Below are 24,694 nucleotides of genomic sequence, written 5' to 3' on the forward strand. Positions count from 1 at the left end.
AGTCCTTTCTGTTACCAAAGATGCGAATGCAATCATCTCTGGGAAAACGACAGTGACAAACTAGCGGCAGCACCTTCTTCCACTGCTGGGGCTATTCAGTGCCTGTGTGTTGTGTGAGGCTGTGAAGATGTAGCTTAAGAGAGCAGCCATACCAAAGGAAAGTATTACTGCCTCACAACTGCCTGTCGTCAAACTCTGCCTCCCTCAGATCAACTAGCACAAAAGCTGAGTATTCCCCTCAACTTCATTCTACACAACCCGCAGATAAAACGCACAAAACCCACGCAGCGTGCTTTCAGCTGCTGCAAACAGAAAAGGCAGGATGCGACAGAGGTGTATGGTCACCATCCCGTGTGAAACGATTTCTAATTGCTGCCACATAGATGACTGCATGCGTTTCTACACGTTCATAAAGCTCTAGGCCTATTACCAAGCAAATAAACGAACAAAAACCCCCAAACAAAACCAAGCAGCTACATTTTGGAGGTTCACCTAGCTTATTCACTGCAGGTGAATCCTACAGAGGCTCTCTGGTACGAGCAGCTAGTTCCAATGGCATCCATGTTGATGAAACAAATTTTCCAAAAGATGCGTTTCATGACTGTAGCTCTCAGAGCTGAAACATATCTAAGGGCTCTACTGTACCATTTCCACAGTGGGCAGTAACTTTGGAGCACACACTATTAGCACCCTGACTCTCTGAAAAACCTGTGTGGCTTCTCTACACACAGAAGCAGACATGAACAACAACAACAACCCCCCCGCCGCCCCGCCCCCGAAATCTGCTTCCTTAGGAAGCCAGCTTTAAAAAGTTGGTTTCACCTCCACAAATTAGGTCACAGCTTAAAAATGTGACAGAAATTGTGTTGGCAAGCCCCTGCACCGCATGGGATTCCTATCTGGTCCCATTCTCCCCACACAGGGGAAACAGCCGTGTACTACTCCCTCTCTCGTCAGGGCAGGTAAAGAGCAGGCCTCCTCTGCTTTGGCCAACCTCCAGGACTCCAACCTAGCAATTTTCCTAACTTCCTCACTGCAATATCCCCTGAAGATGAGGCCCTTGTTCTACCCTCTGCAATTCATGCAAAGGAATCTCCTTTACCCCCTGCAGCTAGGCCATTTTTAACCCTTTCCCCAACTGTAGCCTAGGATAGCGGCTTCTACGAGGGACTGGAAAACCCTTATAACACTGGAACTGTAGGAATGTAAAATTCTCACACTGGGTTTTGAAAGAATTTCAGAAAAGTAGGTATTAGTATTTTATCCTTGATGAGCTTTATGTCAACCTAACTTCAGGTTTCGAGTCATCACTGCTAGAAATAAAGGTTCTTTTCAGGTTCCTAATAACTGAAAACATGCAAAACCCAAAACCCAGCCCCCAAATCCATCATAACAACTGTTAAGACATTAGGAACCAACAGTACTAGCAGGCTGTTAGTGGGCTATTTTCAAATTCAACAAGCCCTTTTAAATTAAAGATGAGGAAGAGAACCAAAATCAAGAACAGCAGCCTACACCAGCTGCGGCAACACAGCAGTCAGAGTCCATTACAGGTTGAATTCTTTCACAAGCTTTATATCCTTCCCATAAATTGTTTTAATTGGCATTGGTTAACTGACTTAATTCACACGTAGCAAGGCAACGTCCTATTTCAGTATTAACAAAATTGAAATTAGACTTACTTTGAGCTCATAGTAATCCACAATCACTGGCTGTGTGAGAATTTCCTTGGCTTTATCGGCACACGTCACCTGTTGCTCTTCTGCCTGAGAATGTCTCCCACGAGTCGTACGGCGTACCCACGAATCTGGAACGACACAAGTTTCTTAAAGTCAGCATTTCTGTTTATCTGGAACACAGTGTCGGCGAAGTATCCTGTACCTGGAATACAGTCGCTTTCTGCGATGACAGAGACAGGATTTCTACCATTTTTTCACTGAGAAATGCTTGACTTTTACTTACTTTCTGGCAAAAGTCACTGCTCCGTAACAATTAGACACAAAAAAAATGCACTAGAGGAAAAAGGCAGGGTAAAACCAGGAAAAAAAATAGAGTCACATTGCCATTAACAGCACTGCTCGGTAACACTCCAAAATAATTAAGGTTAAGGAAACACATCTTCCATTGCAAACATTAGGACGTAAGTCTTGTATTCTGCAGGGGACTCTGGGCCCATGCCGCTTGAAGTACAGCTTGAAGTTGGGCAGCATTATAGATGCAATTTTAAGGGAATATTTGCCGGAGAAAAAAAATGTCCGTAAAGACTTACACCTCATATGCTTTCTGATGCAGTTAACCTTGTTTAAAACAAACTTTGCACTTTTGCCTTCCAGAAAAACCCACCGTTCCTTGTATTCACGGAGTGCAGCACGAAGCACGTGGGTGAAGTCAATGGCAAAATTCCCAGTCATGCCAGTGAGACCAGGAAACTTCACACCACGTCATGCGTTTTAACTCTACGAGATCCAAGTCCCTTTGTTCTTTCATGTCCTTTTCACAGGAAAAGTGAGGAAATAAGGATCTCTCCCTGTCTAGTATTATTGCTTCCCTAATTTTTCCCCTTTCCCCCTTCGGCTGGAAATCACAGTAAGAGGTGGCACAGAGTTCAACGTTTGAGGGCAGAGAAGGGAAAAATACTGTTTCGTATAACTAAAAACTAGTTGAGTATTCAGAAACTGCCACGGACAACATTTTTGCCTCCGAGAGGTAGCAACTTGGGAGCCATTAAATGTCGGTTGGGCCATCAGGGCCAGTGTCTTTCAATGTAAACCAACCACTGCACTTGAACTTCATAACCATATTGAATGAACAACCGCTGGATTTATCTCACATTTTGAAACAAATTAAAAAACGTAACGCCTCTGGCATGAAGAACCAGGCATCAGAGAAACCTGTTATGTCACAAGAACAGAGAAGGTATCGGTGACTTTAGCACCTTCTCCAAGGAAGTCTGAATAAAATGCAACTTACTGTTAGAGCGGGGCGTACTGGCATCTACAGGTGCTGCTGCTATCTTCATTTTTTCATTACACTTTGGGTCTGTTTTCGTACACCCAGGAACGGAGTTCTGCTTTGGCATTACACGGTAGTAAGAGGGAGCATACTTTGAAGAGCTACAACCTTGCAATAAAGAACAGATAGCAAAGAATTGTGTCTTGCGTTGTTGGTTACAAATCCTGAGACAAGCCTTAAGATCCTTCGTATCAAAAAACCATACCTCTTTTCTTACGAGATTCTTGAATTTCTTCACAGCGTTGTTCAAAGTCTTCATCTATTTCTTCCCTCACTATGGCATACGCAGTATCTCTCAAAGTACAAGCTCTGTGCCTAATGAGACGATCTGCAATTTTACAGTCAGACCTGAGTATTTTCTAACAGCCAACAAAATCCTTTGATTACTTGGAAAGATTTTGCTCTTGTCATAGGTAGGTTCTGAAAAGTCATCTCAGTGAATATTTTCAGCGTAACAAGATAAAAGTTAATTATTAAAGCAAAAGCACTAGTTACTGATCAACGCTTCTATCACAATTGCATGCCCAAGTAGTTTAATGCTACAACATTTACTTCCTGGCAAGAAATGCTCTCTGTTGATGTTTAAAATGATCTGATCCCAGGTCTACTGTCCACAGATGACATTTATCAATTTATACCTTTCAAATTGTTCCAAATTAGGGATAAAAACACATCCTCACCTCCAGGATCTTTATCTGGGTTGTACTCTAAAGCATTGCTACAGATTAGATCGATGTCTCTTAAAAAGTCTCCTGCAGTTAGGTACTGGTGCAAGTCAATCTTAGAGAGAATTGCCGACAGGTCCATGGGCTGTTTAATAACTGCGTCATAATCAGGTACCTACAAATGAAATGTATGTGCTCAGAGATTTAACACAGTATCTACCAAAATTAATTCTTTTAATAAAGTCAAATAAAGGACTTAAAACCCCCAAATATTTATGGCACCTCCAAAGATGTGGAAATTAACCAGTTAGGTTCTTGAAAACAGAAGGGCTATTTCAACTGGCTTTGAAGAGACAGGCCTGAAGAGGGGAAAAAAAGCAGCAGGGAGGTCAGAAGCACGTGCGGGGCAGAGAAGGGAAGAGACACCCAGACTTACTCAATGAATTAAATGAGAGAGAGAGACATAAGAAGCGTATGGGTGGAAGAAGAAACCACACAGCCCTTAGGGTTGATCTTGTACTGAGGAGCCCCAGCTGAAACAGAGAACAGACTCAACCTTTATTTTAAAAACTGCTGCTTCTACTTCTGTTCTTACAGAAACTATTGACAGTCAGTCAAAGAGCTTTAGGCTTTATTAAAACAGTCCTATAGATGCTGTTTATAAAGAAAGAGACCTCTGCTCTTTTCACTGCTGTAACATGCCTACACATCGAGGCCTTTTCCTGAGCAAACTGTGTTGGCATTTGGTCTGACTGGCAGTTGGAGTAGATGGTCATCGTAGGGCCCTTCCAACTGAAATATTCTGAAGTTCTAAAAGACATTTTAGAAGGAACCTGGGGCTTTCACTGATTACTTAAAGAACAGACATTTGACAGCCTCAAGGAGTCAGCAAAGTAAAAGCAAAATTCATTGCTTGCTTGCTTGCTGAAAAATTGGAATAGTACAGTCCTAAAAACAAAGACAAACCTTCATATAAAGAGCACACAGACACTGAGAAATACACACGCAGACAAATTATGAACAGAGACAGATAAAATGGTATTACAGATCAACACTAACTTACCTCCTCTGGGTCAACAGGCTTTGTAAATGCTCTGAAACGTCTGTCAATGGCAAGTCTATGAGTCACATCCCTTAAGAAAATCCTAAGTTCACGCAACGTGTCCTCCTCCTGCTCCTCCAGTTGGTTGATTTCTTCCTCAGTCAGCTGTTGAGGCTTAGGCGGTGGTGCTACAGGCAGCACTTCCAATGGCCGCCACGCTTAATTGAATCAGAAACTTTTAGTCAATTTACGGTACTCAAATACAAGCGTATGACAAATTATCGCTAGAAAATTACCACCAAAGCAAATAGTGTATAGCTATTAACTTACAGTTAGCAAAGTTTTATAAGTAGAATAGCCTCACCTGCACTGTTTTTTGATGCAGGAGCTTTAGCAGCTTGATTTACAATTAAGTCCTCAAAAAACATTCTTCTTTCTTCCTCATTAGGCAACTGGATTTTGAAAACTTCTTCATAATCATCAATAAACAATTCTTTTATCTAAAGCATGAGGAGAAAAGATATTTCAGATATAAGGCCACACAAATTCATACTCTAGTCCAAAAAGATGAGTACCTTTCAAAATTAAACCGAATAATCACCTGAGTAAGACAAACTGTGAGAAGCTATCTGCTTGTCCTTCAAACTCTAGATCTTCCTAGGTTAGCACGGCAGATTAAAATATCTTCTCTAAGGAACACCTCTAGATTTAAAGCTCAATGAAGGGACCGTGTGATACACTGATCAAGTGGGGACATTCACCACCTCCAGGACTGCTTATTTTCTATTTACCTGCCTTGCTGGTTTCAATCTCTATGGCATCTAGAGAGGGAACAGGCAGGGTTCAGCAGACAAACGCGGGCTTTTTGGTAAGGTGTTTGGGGGGGTTTTTTTTTTGTTAAATTAATTTAAGCGAGGTGTCTGAGGCTGTATACTTCCAGGTTTTACTCCGTTTTTCAGTCTCTACTACCAAAAGTTATGGAAGGAATTTCAATACTTATTTTAGAAGGACTTCATTAACAGTATTAAAACTCCTCTAGAAAGTTAAGCCCTTTCAAAGCAGTTGATGACAAACACATCTAGGTAAGCCCCCCGCAGTAACTGAGACAAAATAATCAGGGCAGCATCTTCACATTTTGAATATCCTCCTTTAATGCACACTCTCAGATGTCTAGGAAGCTAAGCATGTACTCTTACTGAATTTTGTTAAGGAATACCACTAAAAATCCACTTCCAAGTTACTGAAACGAAGTTGGAACTCGGCTTTCTCATTTGTAAAGCTTTCACTTACATGAACAAAGAAATTGAAATTTTTATTAAAGAATTTAAAGATGAAATTCCGTTCCATCATTACAGTGTGACCACCGTACTTTTTCAGTAAAAATATCTTTCAATTTCAGTACAAATGTTTTCAGTAAAAATATTTTTTTCCCATTTCCATTTCAAGGACCATATATTCTTGGATTTATTGTCTGAAGTAAATGGATACATCTGTCTAACAAGCATGAGTGTGTGAGAAGGGGGAAAAAGTTGGGTCAAAGTCAATCTCTTTACTCAGAAGACACTTTAGACAAACGCTTTCAGCATTGTGTTGTCTAAGCAAATTTTAAGAGACCTGGGTAGGGTGCCTGAGTAATAACAGTATGCATTTGCTTAAGTACTCCAATGCTTAAAGGATTTATAGCTGAACAAGAAATTGAATAAAAAAAGTAACGACAGAAATACCTCTGTTGGGAGATCTGCGTGACACACATCGGATGTTGCAAGCAGCAAAACTGGAGCAAATGCTGGAATGTTCTGCAGCAGTGTTGTAAAAGTAGCTTTCAGTGTAGCTCCAACAGCCTCCCACCACAAATGGATATGTGGGATATAAATGATACTCGGCGCTGTTCTTTGAGCTTCTCGCATCAACTGGTGAAATGAAAGCTTGGATAAGAAAACTAAACCATGTGCAATAGGCTAATAAATAACTACGTATCAGTCAAACTATCTTACGAAGTGGGAGTACATGAAGCCAAAACACAAAACCAAACCAACAAAAGAACAACTCCTTAACAATAAGGTAAAACGTTTACTTTGACTCAAATATAGACATTGCTACGCAGACAGACCTGAAGCTCTACCTGATTTCAAAACTACTCAGGTGTAAGGGAACTCCTAAAGCGCCTCACAACTTAGCTGGTGTAGTGGTGTGCCTGAAAACACAAGACTAACCCTTCTTCAAGATGTATTAGTCTGGGTAAGTCACTACCCGACTGCAACTACACGACCGACTACACCATCTTCAATTCAGAGCAGGCACATAGCCAAGTCAGTCTGGAGCACAGTCTGAACAAACACAGACAGACCTATGTGAAAAGATGGGGGCTGATGCTGTAAGAGGAGCCTGGTTACAATTCAAAATTTCAAGTATGTTTTATAAGAGGTGACCAGTCTTCAGCCTGCCTGAACAGCTAAATCACGCACAGCCTCTCATTACCAAAGGATCCATCAGACCCGATTACACGCTTTGGATGGCCGCAAGCCGTTGCCTACAGATGGTACCTCGATCGCAGAAGAGAGCGTGCACCTACTGCGTGAGGGAAGTGGCAACAGCCCTTTCACGTGACAAATTTCTCCGTGGACCCTTTCAGATTATTAAGATTCAGGGGGTTCCTGTCACAAAATGGGAAGCGCACGTGGTGTGTCTGGGCAGTGACTAGACACGGTAGCTATACGACCGCAGAAGCAACCGTAACGTAACAAAAAAGGAATTGTGCCTCTTCTGTGACAAATGAGTATCCAGTCCTGTAGTGTGTCTGTCCTTACTTGTCCAGCTCTCAAATGCTGCTGCCTAAAGGTCAAGATATTTTAATACAGTGATGCCAAACAACAAAATGGCTTTCCTGCCTAAAAGTAAAAAGGAAAACAGCACTACATCTGCTTATATTTAATTTTCACAGTTAAGAAAAACATACCAGTGTACAAATGTAAGTGTTCCATGAATTTTAATGCTTTTACTGCATATACTACAGCAGTGGAAGCTGTATATATATACACACACACACGCACGCGTACATATGTAAAAAAAAGAAACACTTCTTTTCCCCAAAACCTTGATTGCCTTTTTATTATATTTAATAAAAAAGCCTACAAAAAGTGCGTGACCTGCAGTCAGGCTGATGCAGAGCCACCTACTGGGAGCAGAGTCTCGTAAGCAGCAATGAAAACAACTTTCTGGATCCCACCGAAATGGGCAGGATTTCTTGCGATAAAGAGGGATTTATTAGCAGCACCTCCCAGCTTCCCAAGCTGCTAGCAAATTCCTCACGGCTTAATTTGGAATAGAAAATACGGCCATCTACAACATCCTTACTCGGGATTATATGAGCTAAAAAGAAACGTGCATTTTCGGACAGAAGTAAACCTAACAGCACGTTCAAACCAGGCCACCTCTATTAACAATGAATTTTGCTTATTTTACTAGTTTATATACAGTTCATGAAGCCTATGAGATTAAAAAGAAAAAAAAGATACCCGTGCACATGTTTCTTCCGGTGATGTGGCGGTAACAAACAAAGCAGGTAGGTCTAGCGTATAAACTGGAAACTTTTCCAGGGCATGTATTACCGCAGGTGCCAAATGAGAAGCTTGCCCACATCCTGGCTCTCCAACTAGTAAGAACCGTGGCCTGCAAGATGTTGGCTGGTAATAAGCATTTCTAGAACAATTAGAAGATAGTAAGTTTCAAAATGAAGTGATGACTAGGCACACAGATGTTAAAGGTTTTTTCCTAACCTCGTTTTTTTGGTAAATACTCTCCATGTTCCAGTAAATAATAAGCTGGTCTGTGATCAGGAAGACTATCAAAGCTCATTTTCTTACAAACTTGTACCATAGCTCCCCAAAGAAATCCTGCCAATCCCCAGCATCTCTGCTATTCGTTTGGCTGGCTTAAGTAATGGCTCTTAAATCACACACGGGGACTTGTCCAGCTAAATACACACATGACAACTGGTCAGTAACCTGATATGGAGGAGAAACACAACTCGCTCTCGCTCTCTCTCTCAACACACACCAATCTGGATCTGTACACCCCAATTTTCAGTAGGTCTTGAGTTTAAGTAACTACGAGATCTCTACATCTGTCAAGTTCAGCTGAAATTTGGCCGTAGTTACTGGAGATAGCGGGAAGGAAGGAGCAGAACAACGTTTCTAGGAAAAAATTAAGGTGGGCGCTGAAACACATTAGCTGTATCTGAAGTACGCAATTGGATTAGTTAAATTACAGCAGTACGCCAAATACGTACAAGATTGTATTCAGTCATTCTAATTGTTTCATCGTTGAATTGTGTATTAATTTCCTAGTAATCTTGCTTTCCTAGCATGAAACACATTTGTGAAGAGCGTTTGTTTTTTCCAGCACAATACCACTGTACCTTTACTGGCTGAAGTCAAAGATCTTAGAGACCTAACCAAACTCAGCTGGTCACATTTTCTGGACAGCATAGCGATAGAAACGGAGAAAAATAACTGACCCAACAGTGATGACAACAATCTTATTTCTTCAACTGTTGGCTTATACAACTTCCACATTAAAATGTCACAAGCTTAATATCAACATTTACCTGCTAAAATTGAGGAATTTTTCCTTTTCTCTACTGGGCATTTGATGAGTTGGCTTATCTTCAAAGATTGATGGCGATTCCTCATCACTGTCAACTGCATAATTTCTTAAAACATGATTTACACTGTCTGAAAGACAAGAGAGGTTTGTTAACTTTCCTGAATACTCCATATCTCACTCTCGCATTAACACAGCTTCAAATCAGTGCTGGAAATCCCTTTTCTTCTATTTCTTCATTTGAGGGCACACACTGAATGCTATTTTCTGAAGAGTTCGTCCTACCACAGACCTAAGGAGACTGCACAAGTCTCTACAAAGCTGTCCTAAGTGCTTGGGAGGTTGTTTGGTTTTTTTCTCCTTAGAAGAAAGATGCTTAGGAACAACTTTGGTGGTTCCGAGACACCTGAAAAACCCAACAAGGCCACTTCTTTCTGGGGCAGGTTCCCGCACTGGAAGCGAGGGAATTAAGCGAGTGCGATGGCCACAAACTTCCATTTGTGTAGGACTAGTGAGTCAGAATATACAGACCAACACACCTGCTAAGTAAGGCTCCTCACAGATCACCGAATGAGTAGATAATGGAAGGCAGACAACAGAGAAGGGATGCAATTACCAATCCCCTAGCCTCTCTGCTTTTGTTTTGTTGGTGGATTTCTGCCTCTGTTTTACCAATGCTAACCTATCTCCTGGCTCTACTGGGAGTCATCCTGGTAGGACAGTCTCCAGAGATTAGCATAACTAACTATTAACAGATTTCCATTAATCAAGAGTGGAGTGAGTTTATCAATTTCTTTGCTCTCACCAACTGACAGAGTAAACCTGATCAGGGCTGATGCAGTCAGGGGTGTGAGCTCACGTATGCTAAGCCAAGTCCCAAAGTACACACTACTAAACCATTCTCATCTCCTGTACAAGTGTACAGTGTGATCCACAAACATTTAAGTTAAGAGACTATGGCTAAAAAAAAATCACGATAGCTAAAACAGTATTTAGCTTAAACCGCTTATGCTTGCATTGTGGTCCTGACATTCTTCAGACAGGAATTAGAAGCATTCATGTAAAAATACCTTTTTCCCCTCTATTTCAATATTTTGAAAGAGGTGCCTCATACTTTAAACCTCAGATCCATCTCTACAAATGACAAATATGATGTTAGCTACTGTCAGAAACAGGGTGCTGTAGTAGAGAACGCATAGTTCTCTACGGCCTATTGTGAGTCATTCACAGCTCCCATCCAGCACTTCAGTTTAGAATCCAGACTAAAACCTATCCACCATGTTCCTGAAATAAAAGCATGCACATGCATATTCTGAAATTCTGCTGTCATTATGGCCAAGAGGTTTGTGTATGTTGATTGCACAAATGAGAATTTTTTGCTTTGACAGAATTTTAAAGTAGTGAATGTTATCGTTATACCTGGCTGTTGGTCCTTCTGTAGTGCAAACTCTGCGTGGGGAAATACTCTCTGCAAGGCTTGTAAAATTCTTGCTAAGGTGTTTTCAAGCAGTGGTTTTGAAACAGATGATAGCGCTCGCCCAGGTGAAGCCACAGCCCTCTGTGAAGCTGGAACAGTCTTCTGCATTGCCATGACAAAATCCTTTGCTGTTATTTTGATAGAAGCAACATCTAACTGCAGTTTCTCGCTACTTTTGTATAGCTGAGGATAGCGGCGGCGCAAAGCACAGAGGGCAGCTTCAGCACATAAGGATTTAATATCAGCACCACAGTACCCTAACAAAGAAAACAAGAATCAAATGTTACATCAGTCTCAGGCAACACAGAAGTCAAGGCCAAGGTTCCGTTCCCCAAGCGCAACACTGAAAGACTTTGTATGCGGCCAAAAATTAACAGTTTAAGAGAGAACGTAAAGAGTTACTGCACTGCAGAGAAGTTTTGTTACGTGGCTCACAGCCTGATATCCTGCGCTTATTAAGCAGCCCCCTAATCAAAACTTTGCTCCCAGGGAAGATGCCCAAAACCCATTCAACGTTCTGAGAGACAGAAAGAAAATTAAAAGAAAAGAAGCATCTAACTTTCTTTGCTCCCACGGCGTGCCAGCCGCCTCACTCTGCAGCAAGGTGCAAGAGCTCGAGTACTGCCTGCTACAAGCTCAGATTCCTTCGGACTCAGTCCCATGCAGTAACTCACTGTATTTTCAAACTTACCAACACATTTTTCAGCTAGCTCTTCAAGAAACATGTCCGATGGCTTTGGGGTCCAATCTCGTGTGTGAATCTTGAAAATCTCTTTTCTAGCCTGGAAATAAAATGGTCGCATTTTAGTTTGTCCAGAGTTTTCTCTTCAAAATCCCCGAAACAACACAAAACCCCCCACACCCTCCCATTAATACAAATACTTGGTTTATCTGCTAAACTTTTAAGTATTTTACAGTTCGATTAATACGCTCTCTGCTTTTGCAGAGTAATTGCTACAATTACTACAAAGACGAACAATAATTATGACTCAAACTACTGTCACTGATCCAGAAAATGTCAAACGTTGCCTGTCTTCATCTCCGATCTTAGCAAGATCTTTTATTTAAGTATTCCCTGGTACACAGTTTAATTACGGCAGATTTCTAGAATTCTTCCACAGTAGGGAATCATATAGTGTATGTGTTTCACGGCACCTCCTCTCCTGTTCCTGAAAGGAGATAAAAACTGGAGACAAATGTTTCTGTTAAAGATGCTGTTTAGTGCACTTTTACTAGCCTTCAACCATAGCCAAATTAAAACACACAAGACCAGGGTTCCACACTATCTTCCTCCCCATATTTTTTGGTTGCTATACACCTACTTTTTCATTGCTTAGCTATCGCCATTGAACTAGAAGCTTCCCAAGCCCCACACCTGTCCAGCGTACCTCGCATCTTTGTCCAATAAGAAGTTACCAGTAAGAATGTCAGCTCCCAAAATACTTCCCTCCCAGGATACGCAGCCTGGGAACGATCCAGCACAGGTACATCCACTATCCATTCGTAAACCAAGAACTGAGAGCAAGACCACTTCAGGATGAAAGTGTCTAAGTGGATTAAGTCAGTCAGCAAACATGGACAGATTTGGGAATGGAAAAAAATTCAATCGCTCCAGCACCAGCCTTGAGAAAAGTTTTTGCTTGCAAAAAGGAATTCTTGTGCGCACACCATTTCTTTCATTTTCAAGATGAGATAGCAGTAATTTACAGCTAATTGGGGCATTCACTCTTTCTTACATGTTTCAGTGACTAGCAGCATCCCATTTTCTTGGCTGGTCACAGTGAAACCAAAACTAATTACAGAACTAACTACTTGTGGAAATCCTCTTAATGGTATATATTCAGTACCGGATCTGCTCCCCACAGTCTCTCTTTTGCCCAAGTTGTCCAACACTGGGTTTGACTTTAACTGCTCTGTAATCCTGCATTGTTACGTGGTTTTGTTATAAAGAGGGACTTTGTCACATGAGCATTAAGGTTGTGTTTAAGTTCTGACCTCTTTATCTGGCAAGCTGAAGAGGAACTCTCGATCAAAGCGGCCGGGTCTTCGTAAAGCAGGATCTATAGAATCCAGCCTGTTGGTGGCTCCAATGACCACAATCTCTCCTCTGCTGTCTAAGCCATCCATAAGGGCCAGAAGAGTTGACACAATAGAGCTAACAGAAAAAATATAATTTTCATTCACTGGTTTAGTAAATTTTGTTACATTCTACGCAATCTTCTGCAATGACCACTCAAAAAGGACAAGCTTTTCTTGATGAGACGCCAATTAGCGAAAGACTTAATTTAGGACATAACAAAACCAGTAAGCTACCACAGGCCTTGTGCTGATATCAAGCTGAGTGAATTGGTTTCAGTTATTGTTTGAAAATCATCTGAATTTTAGTAGCATTGAATTACTAGTTTTCAGGATAAATTAATGTATCACATAAAGTTAAACAGGTTGTGGTGGTCTTTTCACAAAGATCAAGCAGCTTCTATGTAGATACCAAAAATGTACTACCTATGAATTTGGTCTTGTTCACTGGACCGCACAGGAGCAAGGCCATCTATCTCATCGAAGAAGATAATTGAAGGTCGCATCTGGTAGGCCTCGAATGAAAACAGAGGAATATGGACATAAGTAAACCGGGACTATTTTAAAGAGAAAATGCATTAAAAATGTTTTGGTTGGGAAGTCACTGGAACTAGATCTTTCAGACTGGCATCAGGGATCTCTACTAATTGGGCTAATGGAGTGAGGGGCACGAGTAACAGAAGACGGCAGCTTGTGTCAAGCCACTGAGACCGGGTGACAGGAAACAAATCAGAGCAGTAGTTTTTACAGCTGTTTGGCAACCGCTGAGAACAGAGCCGAGACTTAATTCAATTACAGGTTCTGAAAGCAAGCTTCCATTAGGAATTTAAATGACTATGCCGTCAGCCTGCATCTGTTTCCCTCGGATCTAAAGCCACCATCCATCTCTTGCCTCTTGAAACCCTTTTTGTGGCTGTTTTGGTTTGGGTTTGGTGGGGTTTTTTTGTTGATGGTTATTTTGGGGGTTTTGGTGGGGTTTTTCTGAGGTGGGTAGCAGGGGTTTGCTTTGCGAGGTTTTCTTGTTTTATTAATCTTCCCTAATACATCTCAAGATTTCAAGCCCGTAAAAAACCCACTGAAAAAGGAAACACTAACAAACCCGTTTCAGTGGAAAGAACTGACAAAAACCAAAAAGGAGTGAGTTGTTCTTAAAAATACTGACCACAGAAGATTACAGTTACCACTCGGACAGAACACACAGCACGTTTCAACCTTACCTGATCAAATAATAACCGAAGCTGTCGTTCAGATTCCCCCGCCCATTTACTCAGGCAGTCGGCACCTTTTCGCATAAAAAAGGCTATTCTCCTCTCACCTTGGCTGCATTCATTAGCAAGCGCACGAGCAACCAGTGTCTTTCCAGTCCCTGGCGGACCATAGAATAGACAGCCTCTGCAATTATTAAAAAAAAAAAAAAAAAAAAAGAAAGAAAGAAAGAAAAAGAAGAAAAGATTCATATATGATGGAAAAGTATCTATTACAGTCCTCATCCCTAAACCACACCCCTCTTCTCTCCTAACCAAAACACTTTGTGTATAAGATCGCGGTAACAGCTGAAGTGTGAGAAAAGTGAAAAGAGATGGAAGTTTTGTGTTCCTACACAATTCAACAAGGCAGTAAACGCAACAAATAAAGAGGATAATGAAGACGTACAAACCTCGAGAAAAGATCCTAGTGTCCCGGAAGGACACTTCCAAAACTGCTGACAAACTACCAGGGGTGGTTACAGCACAGTGGAGCCAAACCAGAACAAACTTGAGCGCAGAATCTGAGACTTGGCTAACTTATGATACGCTGCATGTAAATGCTTGTTTTCACAAAAGGCAAGATTTGCTAGTAAAGCATTTCATTCTCCCTTAAAAAGCTTTAAGTTACTGGATTTGGTCTCCCAGGCCATCCATTGCTGATGATAAATGAGGTGGAAGTCTAAACCTGGGAGAGTATTCTGCATTTCCAGATAAATACAGCCATCAACTAGAAAAGCCAATACACTGCTGTTTCAAAAAGAATTTCAATGAATAAAGAAGCAAACCCACTGCAATATTGTCTTTTCATTATTTGTAATACTTTTAAAGTTACCGAAAGCAAAGAATTTAAAGTCATATTTCACTATACCACAATTGAACTGCGCTGATCAAGAATATATAAAGCTAACAATTAAATCTCTAATAATGTCATAACGCAGAACTAATTTAGCTGTGTAAAAAGTGGTCAGATCCTTACTTTAGCCCAAGCACGACAAACACGGCAAGGTTCTAGTTGCAAGTCCTGTCAATTCTAAAACGTATCCCTGATCACTTGAACAAAAAGACAGTTGGTGGGAGAGACAACTGGACTTCCAAGCAACAAATTACAGTTGACTACCAGTAGATGATTCCTTCTTGCTTATAAACTAATCAAGCGGACGTGGCCATCGAACTCAAACCAAAAATGACTCAGCCCCACCTTTTAAAGGCAAGACACTTTTAAAGTATACTCTCACCACACGGTACATCTTTGAACCTACATATATTCTGGATTCTCTCCATTGTTAAGAAATTGCTTTTTACTACTGCCAAAAAGCCCCATCAACATTGCTGAAAATTCTGAAGCGTGGAAACATATTGATACCTCAGTTGAATATTCTCCTGAAAATGGGTGAATTAGAATTCATAGTTTTAAACAATATCTGTTACCTTGGAGGTTGAATTTTGAATCTCTCAAAGACTTCTGGGTAAAGCAGTGGAAAAACGACCATCTCTTTTAAAGCTGAAATGTGGTCAGAAAGACCACCCACACCATCAAATCGCACCTAAAAATAAAGTCAGCGGAACACGTTTTATATGTTAAAGAAAGCTGCAACCTTGATGAGGTTCCATCAGAAAGTACATGTCAGCACAAAGGAAATGTTCTGGGCAATTTTCAAATTGCTGGAGAGAAAACTGTAAACCAAGGTAGCTGTAGACAGCACGTTATTGAAAGCTTTCAGAAACACTGGAAACATCTCACGGACACAATGAACTAAAATTACTTACTGAACAATCTATTTGCATTGGATCAACATCAGCCAGACTTGCTCCAATTTTCATTCGATCCTTGTGAATTCCCTTTAGCTCATCGTTTCGAAAGTTTAGTGGAAGACACCTGATTTGAATTAAGGAGAAAGAGAAAGGCACTTTCTAACTTGGGATGCAGCTAGCTTTTTGCTTTTATAACGATGGCAAGTGAATGCAGAAGACCTTATAAATGAGATAAACTTCCTAAATAATGAAATATTTGTTCAAGTTGGTTTACATTTAATGTCCGTGAGTAAAAAAAGGAAAATGTCACTCCAGACATTAAACTGCGTTAATTATTTTAATAACTCTTAGCACTTCTAAATATCCATGCCAGACCACACAGCATATAGAGGAATGCAAGCTTCAAACAACTTACTCCATATGTGGAGACCGTGACCTGACCTTGATTTGCGTGACGGAAGAACTCCTCAAAACACACTGACATCTTTCAAAGATTTTTTCGCGTCTACATTCAAAGACTTACAGCCCAAGGGGCTACTTAGTTCAGTGTGGATTAACATTATAAAGGCTGGCCACTACTGCTGGTCCTTCCCAAGGACTTTGGGATCCATGTGCCAGAAGACACACATGTCTGAGAGACATTGGGCTGAAAACTTATTTATTAGATTGTTATTAAAATAGTTTTTAGAAATTGTACAAGAGAAAGTGGCTAACACTTCACAGTCAGGCAGATGCAAACTCCCCCCAAATAGATTTCTCCCTCCCCTATTCTCCAATTTCATTAACCTTCTTAAATTTCTGTTATGGCTGCGCTTCCTATGTCTCTCAAAACGCTCTTCGTCATCAGATGTGGATGAAGCGGATGTGGAATCTGTGTTGTGGACTGCGTGTCTCCGTCTGCAAACATTTAAACAAACAAGTAAAACATTAAAGTACACGCTAAATAGTATCAAAACTGAAGTGAATTCTGTCTCAGAATTTACTTTGAGATCTATTAAGTTTCCAGATCATTGTACTCCTTTTGAATCTGATTTCAAAGTATATGACATGATTTTCCTTGTGACAGTAAAATTTAATTTTTCTGAGGAAGGTAAAATGTTTAACTATTTTTAAAAGAAATTTCATAAAATAAATTACTCATTTTGTCCAATCTCTCTCTCACACACACACATAAATGGAGTTTCACTTAGCATTATATATCCACTCTGTGAAACATAAACCTTTTTAACTTGTTTACAAATTTGGCTTCAAAAACCTTTCCTTCCATAACTATCTGCTTTCAAAGACGCTGAACAAAGTGCTCATATCTAGCAAGAGACAGCATTCTGCATGCTCTAACTGCTTACAGGATCCAAAACCTCTTTGTCATTACTACTGTAATTCATAATTTATAATTTCATTTAGCATTTTTCTTGTTTAAGGATAGTTTCATACAGAATCATTAGCTGATTTCAGACAGAAACCAGAATCAGTATTTGACTGATTAAAAAAAAAAAACAAAACAAATCCATTAAAACTTCCACACAGGTTCTCCCTCTAACTAAATTATCTTCAGTTTTAAGAAAATAATTGGTATTCTTCAGGATGAGTCTCAGATTTTCAGAGAGAGAGTCTGGCTTCGGTTCAAGAACAAAAGAATTGCAGCTACGTAATCTCAGCACAACCTCCGGAATTACCTTATCAGTGACCACCAATACTGCATTTTAAAATACCTAATGGCTAATATAAAAAGTACAGTTTACACTCTCAATAGTTGTTTTCTTTATACCCTCGGACTACCACAGCGATAATCACACTATTAATCTGTAATTACCACCAATCCAAACACCCTTGAAAGCATTATTCAGTAATGTGAGCAACAGCACTATTGATAAGTAAGAACTATCACTAACCATATACCAACCTGTTAGCTCTTTTGCAGCAAGAGCCTTCTGACTGAGCACTTCTAAATGAGTATCTCTGTCTGACAGGTGAAGACCGGCCCGAAAAATCTCTCTTACGTTGTCTTGGTTCTGTTGAAAGCAAAGAATTTAGAATAATGTTACAAACAAGGTTAAGAGAAAGCAGGATAGTGGAGGAGGTAGAAAATTTCAGGGGAAGTTTCAAGTGATTTGGGGGAGGGGGGGGGATTTTTTTTTTTTTTTTAAATCAGTGCACAGTAGAAGGGAAAAAACACACACTTGTGTTTTAAGGAGAACTGAAAGCCACAAGAGTAAGATTATCAAGTCTGCTTAATTACTATTCTTTCAAGGATACACAGGCCTTTTTTTTATTGAAAAACAACAACAAGTATGCCAAATGGCAAAGGAATATAACGTGCACAGGCTACATGCATTTAATAAAATTTACTTGCAGAATGAAGGTAAGAAATTTAAATAGAAGTTGAGTGGGTATATATTTCATTAAAAAAAATCGTCTATGCAAGGAATTAGGTCTTCAGAGAAACTGTGCATATAACCTACTTTCCAATGGAGCTTGATAGCGCTCAACGGTTTTCCTCTGTCGAAAGTCATAACGCTTTCGAGTGTCTTCACCATCATCTTTCTCTTCATTTTCTGCTGATGAAACTACTGTACATTGACATAACGTTAAACTGTTTAAGTACTGTTGCAAATGATACTAAATTCAAAATGCACTCCACAGATGCCTATAGGTTTTACTATTACCTTCATGTTAATGATGATAGATCTGAAAACTGGCAAAACCTTACGACCAATTTATGCAAGAGACATTCCAGAAATTACAAAACACAGAGGAGCGTACATATAGATACTGTTCTGTGCTCGCTGAAATTGCTGGGTGACTTCTCATCAGCCTTACTAACACCAATTCTGTCATCTTGCTTAGCTAAGATGCAGCTCCTATGAAAACCGCTATTTCAGAAAGTCATTTCTTGTTATTTTGAGAAAGCGTTTCAAGGAAATGTTTTTAATATTCTATAGTGGTAAGACTAAGCATGGTAAGCTAGCTCCAAGCCCTAGCTCTGCCACAGATTACGTAAGCAATAATGGGCAAGTCTCAGGTTTGAACTTCCCCAATCAGAAAATAATGTCAAATGCATACAGTTTATGCCACTAGCTTCTGCAAAGTAACTTCATGTTTTTTTCATGAAGGATGGTAAGAATGCAACAACCAGAGTATAATTACCTAGCAGGTTCCTAGTAACACCCTCTCACATTAATAGCTACACACCGGGTGAGGAATGTACATGCTCTGTTCACCTCCCTGCTCACTAAAATTAAGTACGCTTGATTCCTTGGAAAGCACTAAGCTTTATTTCTTCCCCCTAAAATGTCACACTGCTTTCTGAATGCAAGATAAGTTACACAAGATAACGTAGACAGCACATGGAAAAGTGAAAAATTATTTTGGCATCACTACTATCCCCAGTCCATGGTTCTCCAACACTCCTGTCACAAAGGCACGAGCTTTTCTGCTCCTCGAGTCCTTCCCCTTGTTCCACTCACTTTCTTTATACTAACACACCTTCCTCACTCCTTCTTGGCACACGTTTCATTCTAAAAGTATATTTTAGTTTTTTCCCAATTTAAAATTCCAGAGTTATCACTTTGACCACAAATGAACTGCCCCATACTCTTATTTCCCTTTCAACATACTATTTGTAATTACTTTCTACAAGTCTCTCCTGCCCAACACCTCGAGATCCACACACTTGAACCAAGCCATACAGTTCCTCCCTCTAGACTGCCCGTACCTTGTATTAAAGCTGCTCTTATTAAAGCCTTGACTTGATATTCTCCTAACTAGATCTCCAAATGAGTCAGCTGTCCTCCCTTACCAGTCAAATGTCCTCGGCACACTTGGTCGTTTCTTTTTGGTAATGCCTTGCTCTACCTGGGCTTCTTGAAGTCAGCCTCTCGCTGGACTCCTGCTGTGGCTCCAGGTGTTCTCTCACTGCTCTACGAGGAGGTCTGGTCACCGAGGTACGCACCCGGGAGCCACAGGCTAGGTCTGAACTAATGACAGGCTGAACAACAGGCCTAAAACCAGGCCACGGACTGTTCGCTGGCCTGATCGGGATTAGCAACAAGATCACCCCAGTGCTCATTAACACCTGGACATCTAGCTTGAACCTTTTTGTAGGTCTCCGTTGCCAGTCGTTAAGTCGTACACAGGCTGTGTAACACATACAAGATAACGCCCGCGCTGGAGATTGCATAAATCCCCTCTCGTTCAAGTTCTGATAGTCTGATGGTCAGACAGGTGACCAGACGCAGGGCACAGGCAGTACTGACCAGCAAACTATTTACATGTGACTGGCCCGTTTTATCCCCTTGCCCCTCTATTTTCCTACTCTTGTTCCTCACAAAGTCACCGGAACGCCTCCCGTGTTCCTGCCCTTAAGATCCCTTAAGTCCTGCGTGAACTGCTTTTCCCCTGCATCCCACAAAATGCCCCACTGCTGGGCAGTAACCCCCTAGTCCAAAAGGTGATATGCAGAGCTGCCCCCGATGAATCCTCCAGATAGGTTTCCCGCCCGGATGCTGGGGCTGAGAGCTCTGATGGGACGGACAGCCCTGGGAGAGGCCCAGACAGGGTGGCTGTTCCTCCTCGCTTTGATCTGGGTGTCTGCCATTGCACACCCACGCGCTCCTCCGGGCTTGTGCAGATAGGGCTTTGATGGACTGATGGCCTTGGGAGTAGCCCGGCAGGGTGTTATGCGGGCTCCCCCTCCTGCCGCTGTCTCTCTGAGCGAGTGTGCAGAGGAGGTCTGTCACAAAACCTAACACTGATCAGCTCAACTACTGCCGCATCCTTTTCTATCCTTAAGTACAGTCTCGCCCCATTCTGTTCCATCCAGAAATCTCCTACAAGGATTGTTGGACTGACTGCCTTAATCACAACTATCCTTCTCCTTAAAACCTTAGAGGTTCTTCCCCCTCACTTCAAACAGAAAGTTAATATGGCCTTTTACAATTTCACCTTATTCCTCATCTTATTTCCCACTGAGTGCCGGGATGACAGCTCCTAATTACAGGCCCAGACAGCAGCTTCCACCGACTACCTGCTAAACACAAAAATGAACACCACTATCTTCTCCCCTGCTGATCGTCACACTCTGGAGGAGCTTTCCATACTCATCTGGCAGCCTGCCTGCCTGCCTGAAAATTCTTGCTGCGCTGCTCAAAAACCGTGAAAACTGTCATGCTCCTGCTGCAGCAAGATCACTCTTTCTCATTCTGAGGAATACTGTCCGTTTCTCTCTATTCCCACCCGTCCACAGCCATCTGTTGCCTTTTATCCTGTCAGCATTTTGGACAAGCACTGGTTTTTTTTCCTCCGAATACCTGTTCTGAGCTCACTACAGTGCAGCTCTAGAGTCCGTGACTATGGCTTGTAATGTCAATAGCAACACAGATTCTTTCAACAGAAGAAAAATACTCAGTAGTTCAGCTCATCTCAATTGTTTAAGACAAGGCTCTTGGCTAGAGCATAGTAAAAAAAATTTAAACCAGAACTAACCTACAATGCCACCTTGATTATCAGCTATTTCTTTGTCAGCTCTTTGGATTTCTTTCTTTCCTTGTGCATACATATCGAGGTTCTCCTAAATAAAAGAAACAAGAAGGATCAGTCACAAACATGCAGAAAACCTGACATGGGCATATTTAGTGCCTATACAGTAACATTATCAAAGCACTCCATGTACACAAAAGATTAAATTAAGGTACGGGAGAACAGGAACATCATTCTGGCACCCAGGATTAATAACAAGAATTTCTGCTCTAAAATAGGGTTTTGTACATGTGATAGTTAAATGCTTAAATACAAAACCGAGTGTATCAATTAATCACAGGTTAATAATCCAAGAACCCAGGAAAAAGCAATTTCTAGCAGATAAAAAAAACCCCCAAAACCCACATATGGGCATTTGAGACATGATGTACAAAGTACTATGGACAATTCTGGTTTCATTAAAAAAAAAAAAAAAAGTAATTTAGATCTAAGCAAAAACCTGTGAAAGCAGGCTATGAAGATGTTTAAAAAATGAAGTGCCTGTCATTCAAAAGGACAGTAGAACTTAATTTATTGAGCAAAACTAAGAGGAAATATGATTGCTGTATATAATTTTAACCTCAGTTCATCTAGGGACAGAGGACTTCTTAAGCTCACAGGCCAGGCTGGCACAAAACCAAACACAGATAAATCAGACATCGACGAACTCAGTTTTTAGTAAGATTTGCAGTGAAAACCCAAGCCCTGAAACAGCTGTTTGTAAAGAGCCTCCATTCAAAAATCAGAAGGCCATTCAGAAAGTGTAGTATAAGACATGTATTTCAGCATAGTACTGCTTTTTCATGTCTTCTGAAGATTTTTCCTCCACCCACCCTTCGAGTGTATCTGTAGCGTGACCATAACAGTAAGATGTTAAACTATAATTAGAGAGCAAAACCAAATGTTATTGTAGACTACACTATTCTTTGGAATAAGTTATTTCAGCCAAATTAAAATCGCAACTAAATAATTTCCCTATGTGGAATACACTACTTATACAAAAAGAGTAAAATAGATTAGTATCTCCTACATCGTGGAACACCCCAAGGTCTTCCATCATTCGCCGTCTACGCATCTTCTCCATGTCATCCATTTTTTGCAAGACTGCTTCTGCAGTACTACGACAAAAAGTTGACATGTAAGAACAAAGATAGGCAAGTACAAACAAAAATATTTAAAACAGTACACATAATCAGCATGACATTTTAATAGAGTATGCACAAAGTAAGAGTCGTTGACGCTTAACCAAGTTTTTTAACACTACTTAAAAATCAGGTCAAATGTTTACTTTTTTAGAGAGAGAGTTAAGAATAAGCAATTGAGGATTTGCAGACACTGTTTTCGGGTTTATTTTCCCCTCTCACTGAACACAGTAAAAAAAAAAAAAAAAAAGAATCTAATTTAGTAGGAAAAAAGAATTCTGAAGATCATAGTAATGTAACAGAAAGAAATTATAGCGGTTTTTAATAGCGCTTCAGTTGCTCTGCATGATAGCATTAAGTCATGTTTAGTTCACAGCCTTCCTCAGACAACAGGTTGCTTATTCTTCTCTTAACTGTAATTTAAGTTTCATGTTGATTTCCCATGACTGTATATGCTGGAAAAAACCCCATCCCGCTCCTGTTCCAGTTCACAAACTTTTCAGAAAACAAGGTCAATTTGGGCTTCACAAAGGTCATTAACCCTTTGGACAGACAGGCAGAAACACTAGGACTACGTCACTTTGGCTGTATCCAACTTTCCTCAGTATCTCAACTCAACCGAGCATTAGACAAATATTCATAAGCATGGAAGAAAAGTTAATTAAAAATGAAGGCGCTTCTGATGCTAAGAAAATCGATTTAGAGGGCAAGTTAAATCTACTGAAAGTCACACCGTAAAGTGAGTGTTTTGGTTCACAAGACAACACATAAACCCACCCAGCCCGGACATAGAAGGTGCTCTAGTATGAAGATCTCTCTGCAGCTGGCAATCACAAAATGAAGACACCGGGGGCCAATTTAAACATTGGCTGTGCCCAAACTCTTTACACGTGAAGCACTTCCCAAATACATCCTCACACACACACACACACTCTCCAACCTGGAAGTCTTAAACAGCCACAGGCATCTATTTCCAAAAGACTCGGGTTAAACAGCTTGGCTGCGAAGGACAAAGGCCCACACGTTACCTAAATCACTGTATTAACAATAATTACAGGACATACTGGCAGAGGCAGAGGCAGAGGAGGACACCCTACCTGACCAACAGCAATGGAATGTTAGCAGAGGTTGCTTAACAACATCCTGCAAGTTCCGAGCCGTGCGACCCTGGTGGGACTCTGCAGTGGAGGGCACCTGAGCCCAGCAGGTATCACAAGGCCATATCCTATATGTAGTCTCAGCCTAACCACTGAATACATTTAGCTCTTGCTACCAGGAACAGTAATACCTTTTTCTGTTGTCAAAAGAAGGAGAAAGGTGCTAGCTGATACTATGCCATAGCACAAAGGCTTGCTAGTAAGGCTCATTTTAGTAGCTTTGCAAGATGATGACAAAAATCTCACTCACTTTGGTATAAGTTTGTCAAATAAAACAGATTGATTTGTAGTGGTGTAATGGCTTTGTCAAAGCCTGCAGCTTCGGCGGACCTCCAAATCCCCATTTTCTTCATGGACTTGTTCTGCAGCTTTTGCATCAGCTCTAGTCTTCAGTGTCCTGTTGACTAAAATACATTAATGGATGAAATATTTTGAGACAGAACATATGTTATTCCCTTTATTTCACCGTTATTCTAGTAAAATGTAAAAAAAATCTGCCGTGGATTTTTTCTTTAAATACTGAATTAGAAGTTATTGTCACGACCACAGCATTCAACTTAAATGACTTATGTTAAAAGCACGACTTGTATAGCAACTTTTTATTAGTCTAGAAAGCCAGTCTGATGAAAACAAACACGCAGTTTTTGTTTCATGCAGGAGGCAAGTTTATTCCAGTTACTTCTTTCTGGAAAAGTGAAAACAACTAACAGGTCTCTCTAAGGTGTTTTCACTCCATTCATGTAAAATCGTATCTGATAGTTTGTTTTTTTAAAAAATGTTTATGTGGGAAGTCTCTTCTTAAAATGCATAGTTTTAGTACACTGTTTAAGCATACATCACTTTCATTTTCTGCATGGTGACACAAAAGCTCTAGAAGATAAGAAATGTCTCCAGATAAACGCCCCAATATCAAAGAGCTCAAACGCTTGCTGCTTTAAAACAACATCCGCCCAGTACTTACCACGCAGCATCCTTTGCCACAGGTTCGTTACTTGCACTATGTCC

The 24,694-nt window shown here is 40.6% G+C and overlaps 1 protein-coding gene across 1 annotated transcript in view; it reads right to left on the minus strand.

Moving 5' to 3' along the window:
- LOC129196992 (ATPase family AAA domain-containing protein 2-like) overlaps positions 1-23,959 on the minus strand; it is a gene marked incomplete at its 5' end in the record, with an annotated part of 59,354 nt that extends 35,395 nt beyond the window's left edge. Inside the window, 22 exons of the mRNA XM_054804957.1 lie at positions 1,683-1,825; positions 2,980-3,120; positions 3,218-3,340; positions 3,693-3,852; positions 4,741-4,937; positions 5,084-5,219; positions 6,444-6,629; positions 8,235-8,418; positions 9,326-9,342; positions 10,751-11,055; positions 11,490-11,580; positions 12,794-12,953; positions 13,301-13,389; positions 14,092-14,266; positions 15,550-15,665; positions 15,889-15,997; positions 16,660-16,770; positions 17,777-17,885; positions 18,336-18,423; positions 21,371-21,442; positions 22,421-22,508; positions 23,940-23,959. Of these exons, the coding sequence (XP_054660932.1) occupies positions 1,683-1,825; positions 2,980-3,120; positions 3,218-3,340; positions 3,693-3,852; positions 4,741-4,937; positions 5,084-5,219; positions 6,444-6,629; positions 8,235-8,418; positions 9,326-9,342; positions 10,751-11,055; positions 11,490-11,580; positions 12,794-12,953; positions 13,301-13,389; positions 14,092-14,266; positions 15,550-15,665; positions 15,889-15,997; positions 16,660-16,770; positions 17,777-17,885; positions 18,336-18,423; positions 21,371-21,442; positions 22,421-22,508; positions 23,940-23,959 (2,820 nt within the window). The remainder of the gene's footprint in view (positions 1-1,682; positions 1,826-2,979; positions 3,121-3,217; positions 3,341-3,692; positions 3,853-4,740; positions 4,938-5,083; positions 5,220-6,443; positions 6,630-8,234; positions 8,419-9,325; positions 9,343-10,750; positions 11,056-11,489; positions 11,581-12,793; positions 12,954-13,300; positions 13,390-14,091; positions 14,267-15,549; positions 15,666-15,888; positions 15,998-16,659; positions 16,771-17,776; positions 17,886-18,335; positions 18,424-21,370; positions 21,443-22,420; positions 22,509-23,939) is intronic.
- Positions 23,960-24,694: the final 735 nt, after the last annotated feature.

The sequence above is a fragment of the Grus americana genome, chromosome 27, assembly GCF_028858705.1.
Source record: "Grus americana isolate bGruAme1 chromosome 27, bGruAme1.mat, whole genome shotgun sequence".
NCBI lineage: Eukaryota > Metazoa > Chordata > Aves > Gruiformes > Gruidae > Grus > Grus americana.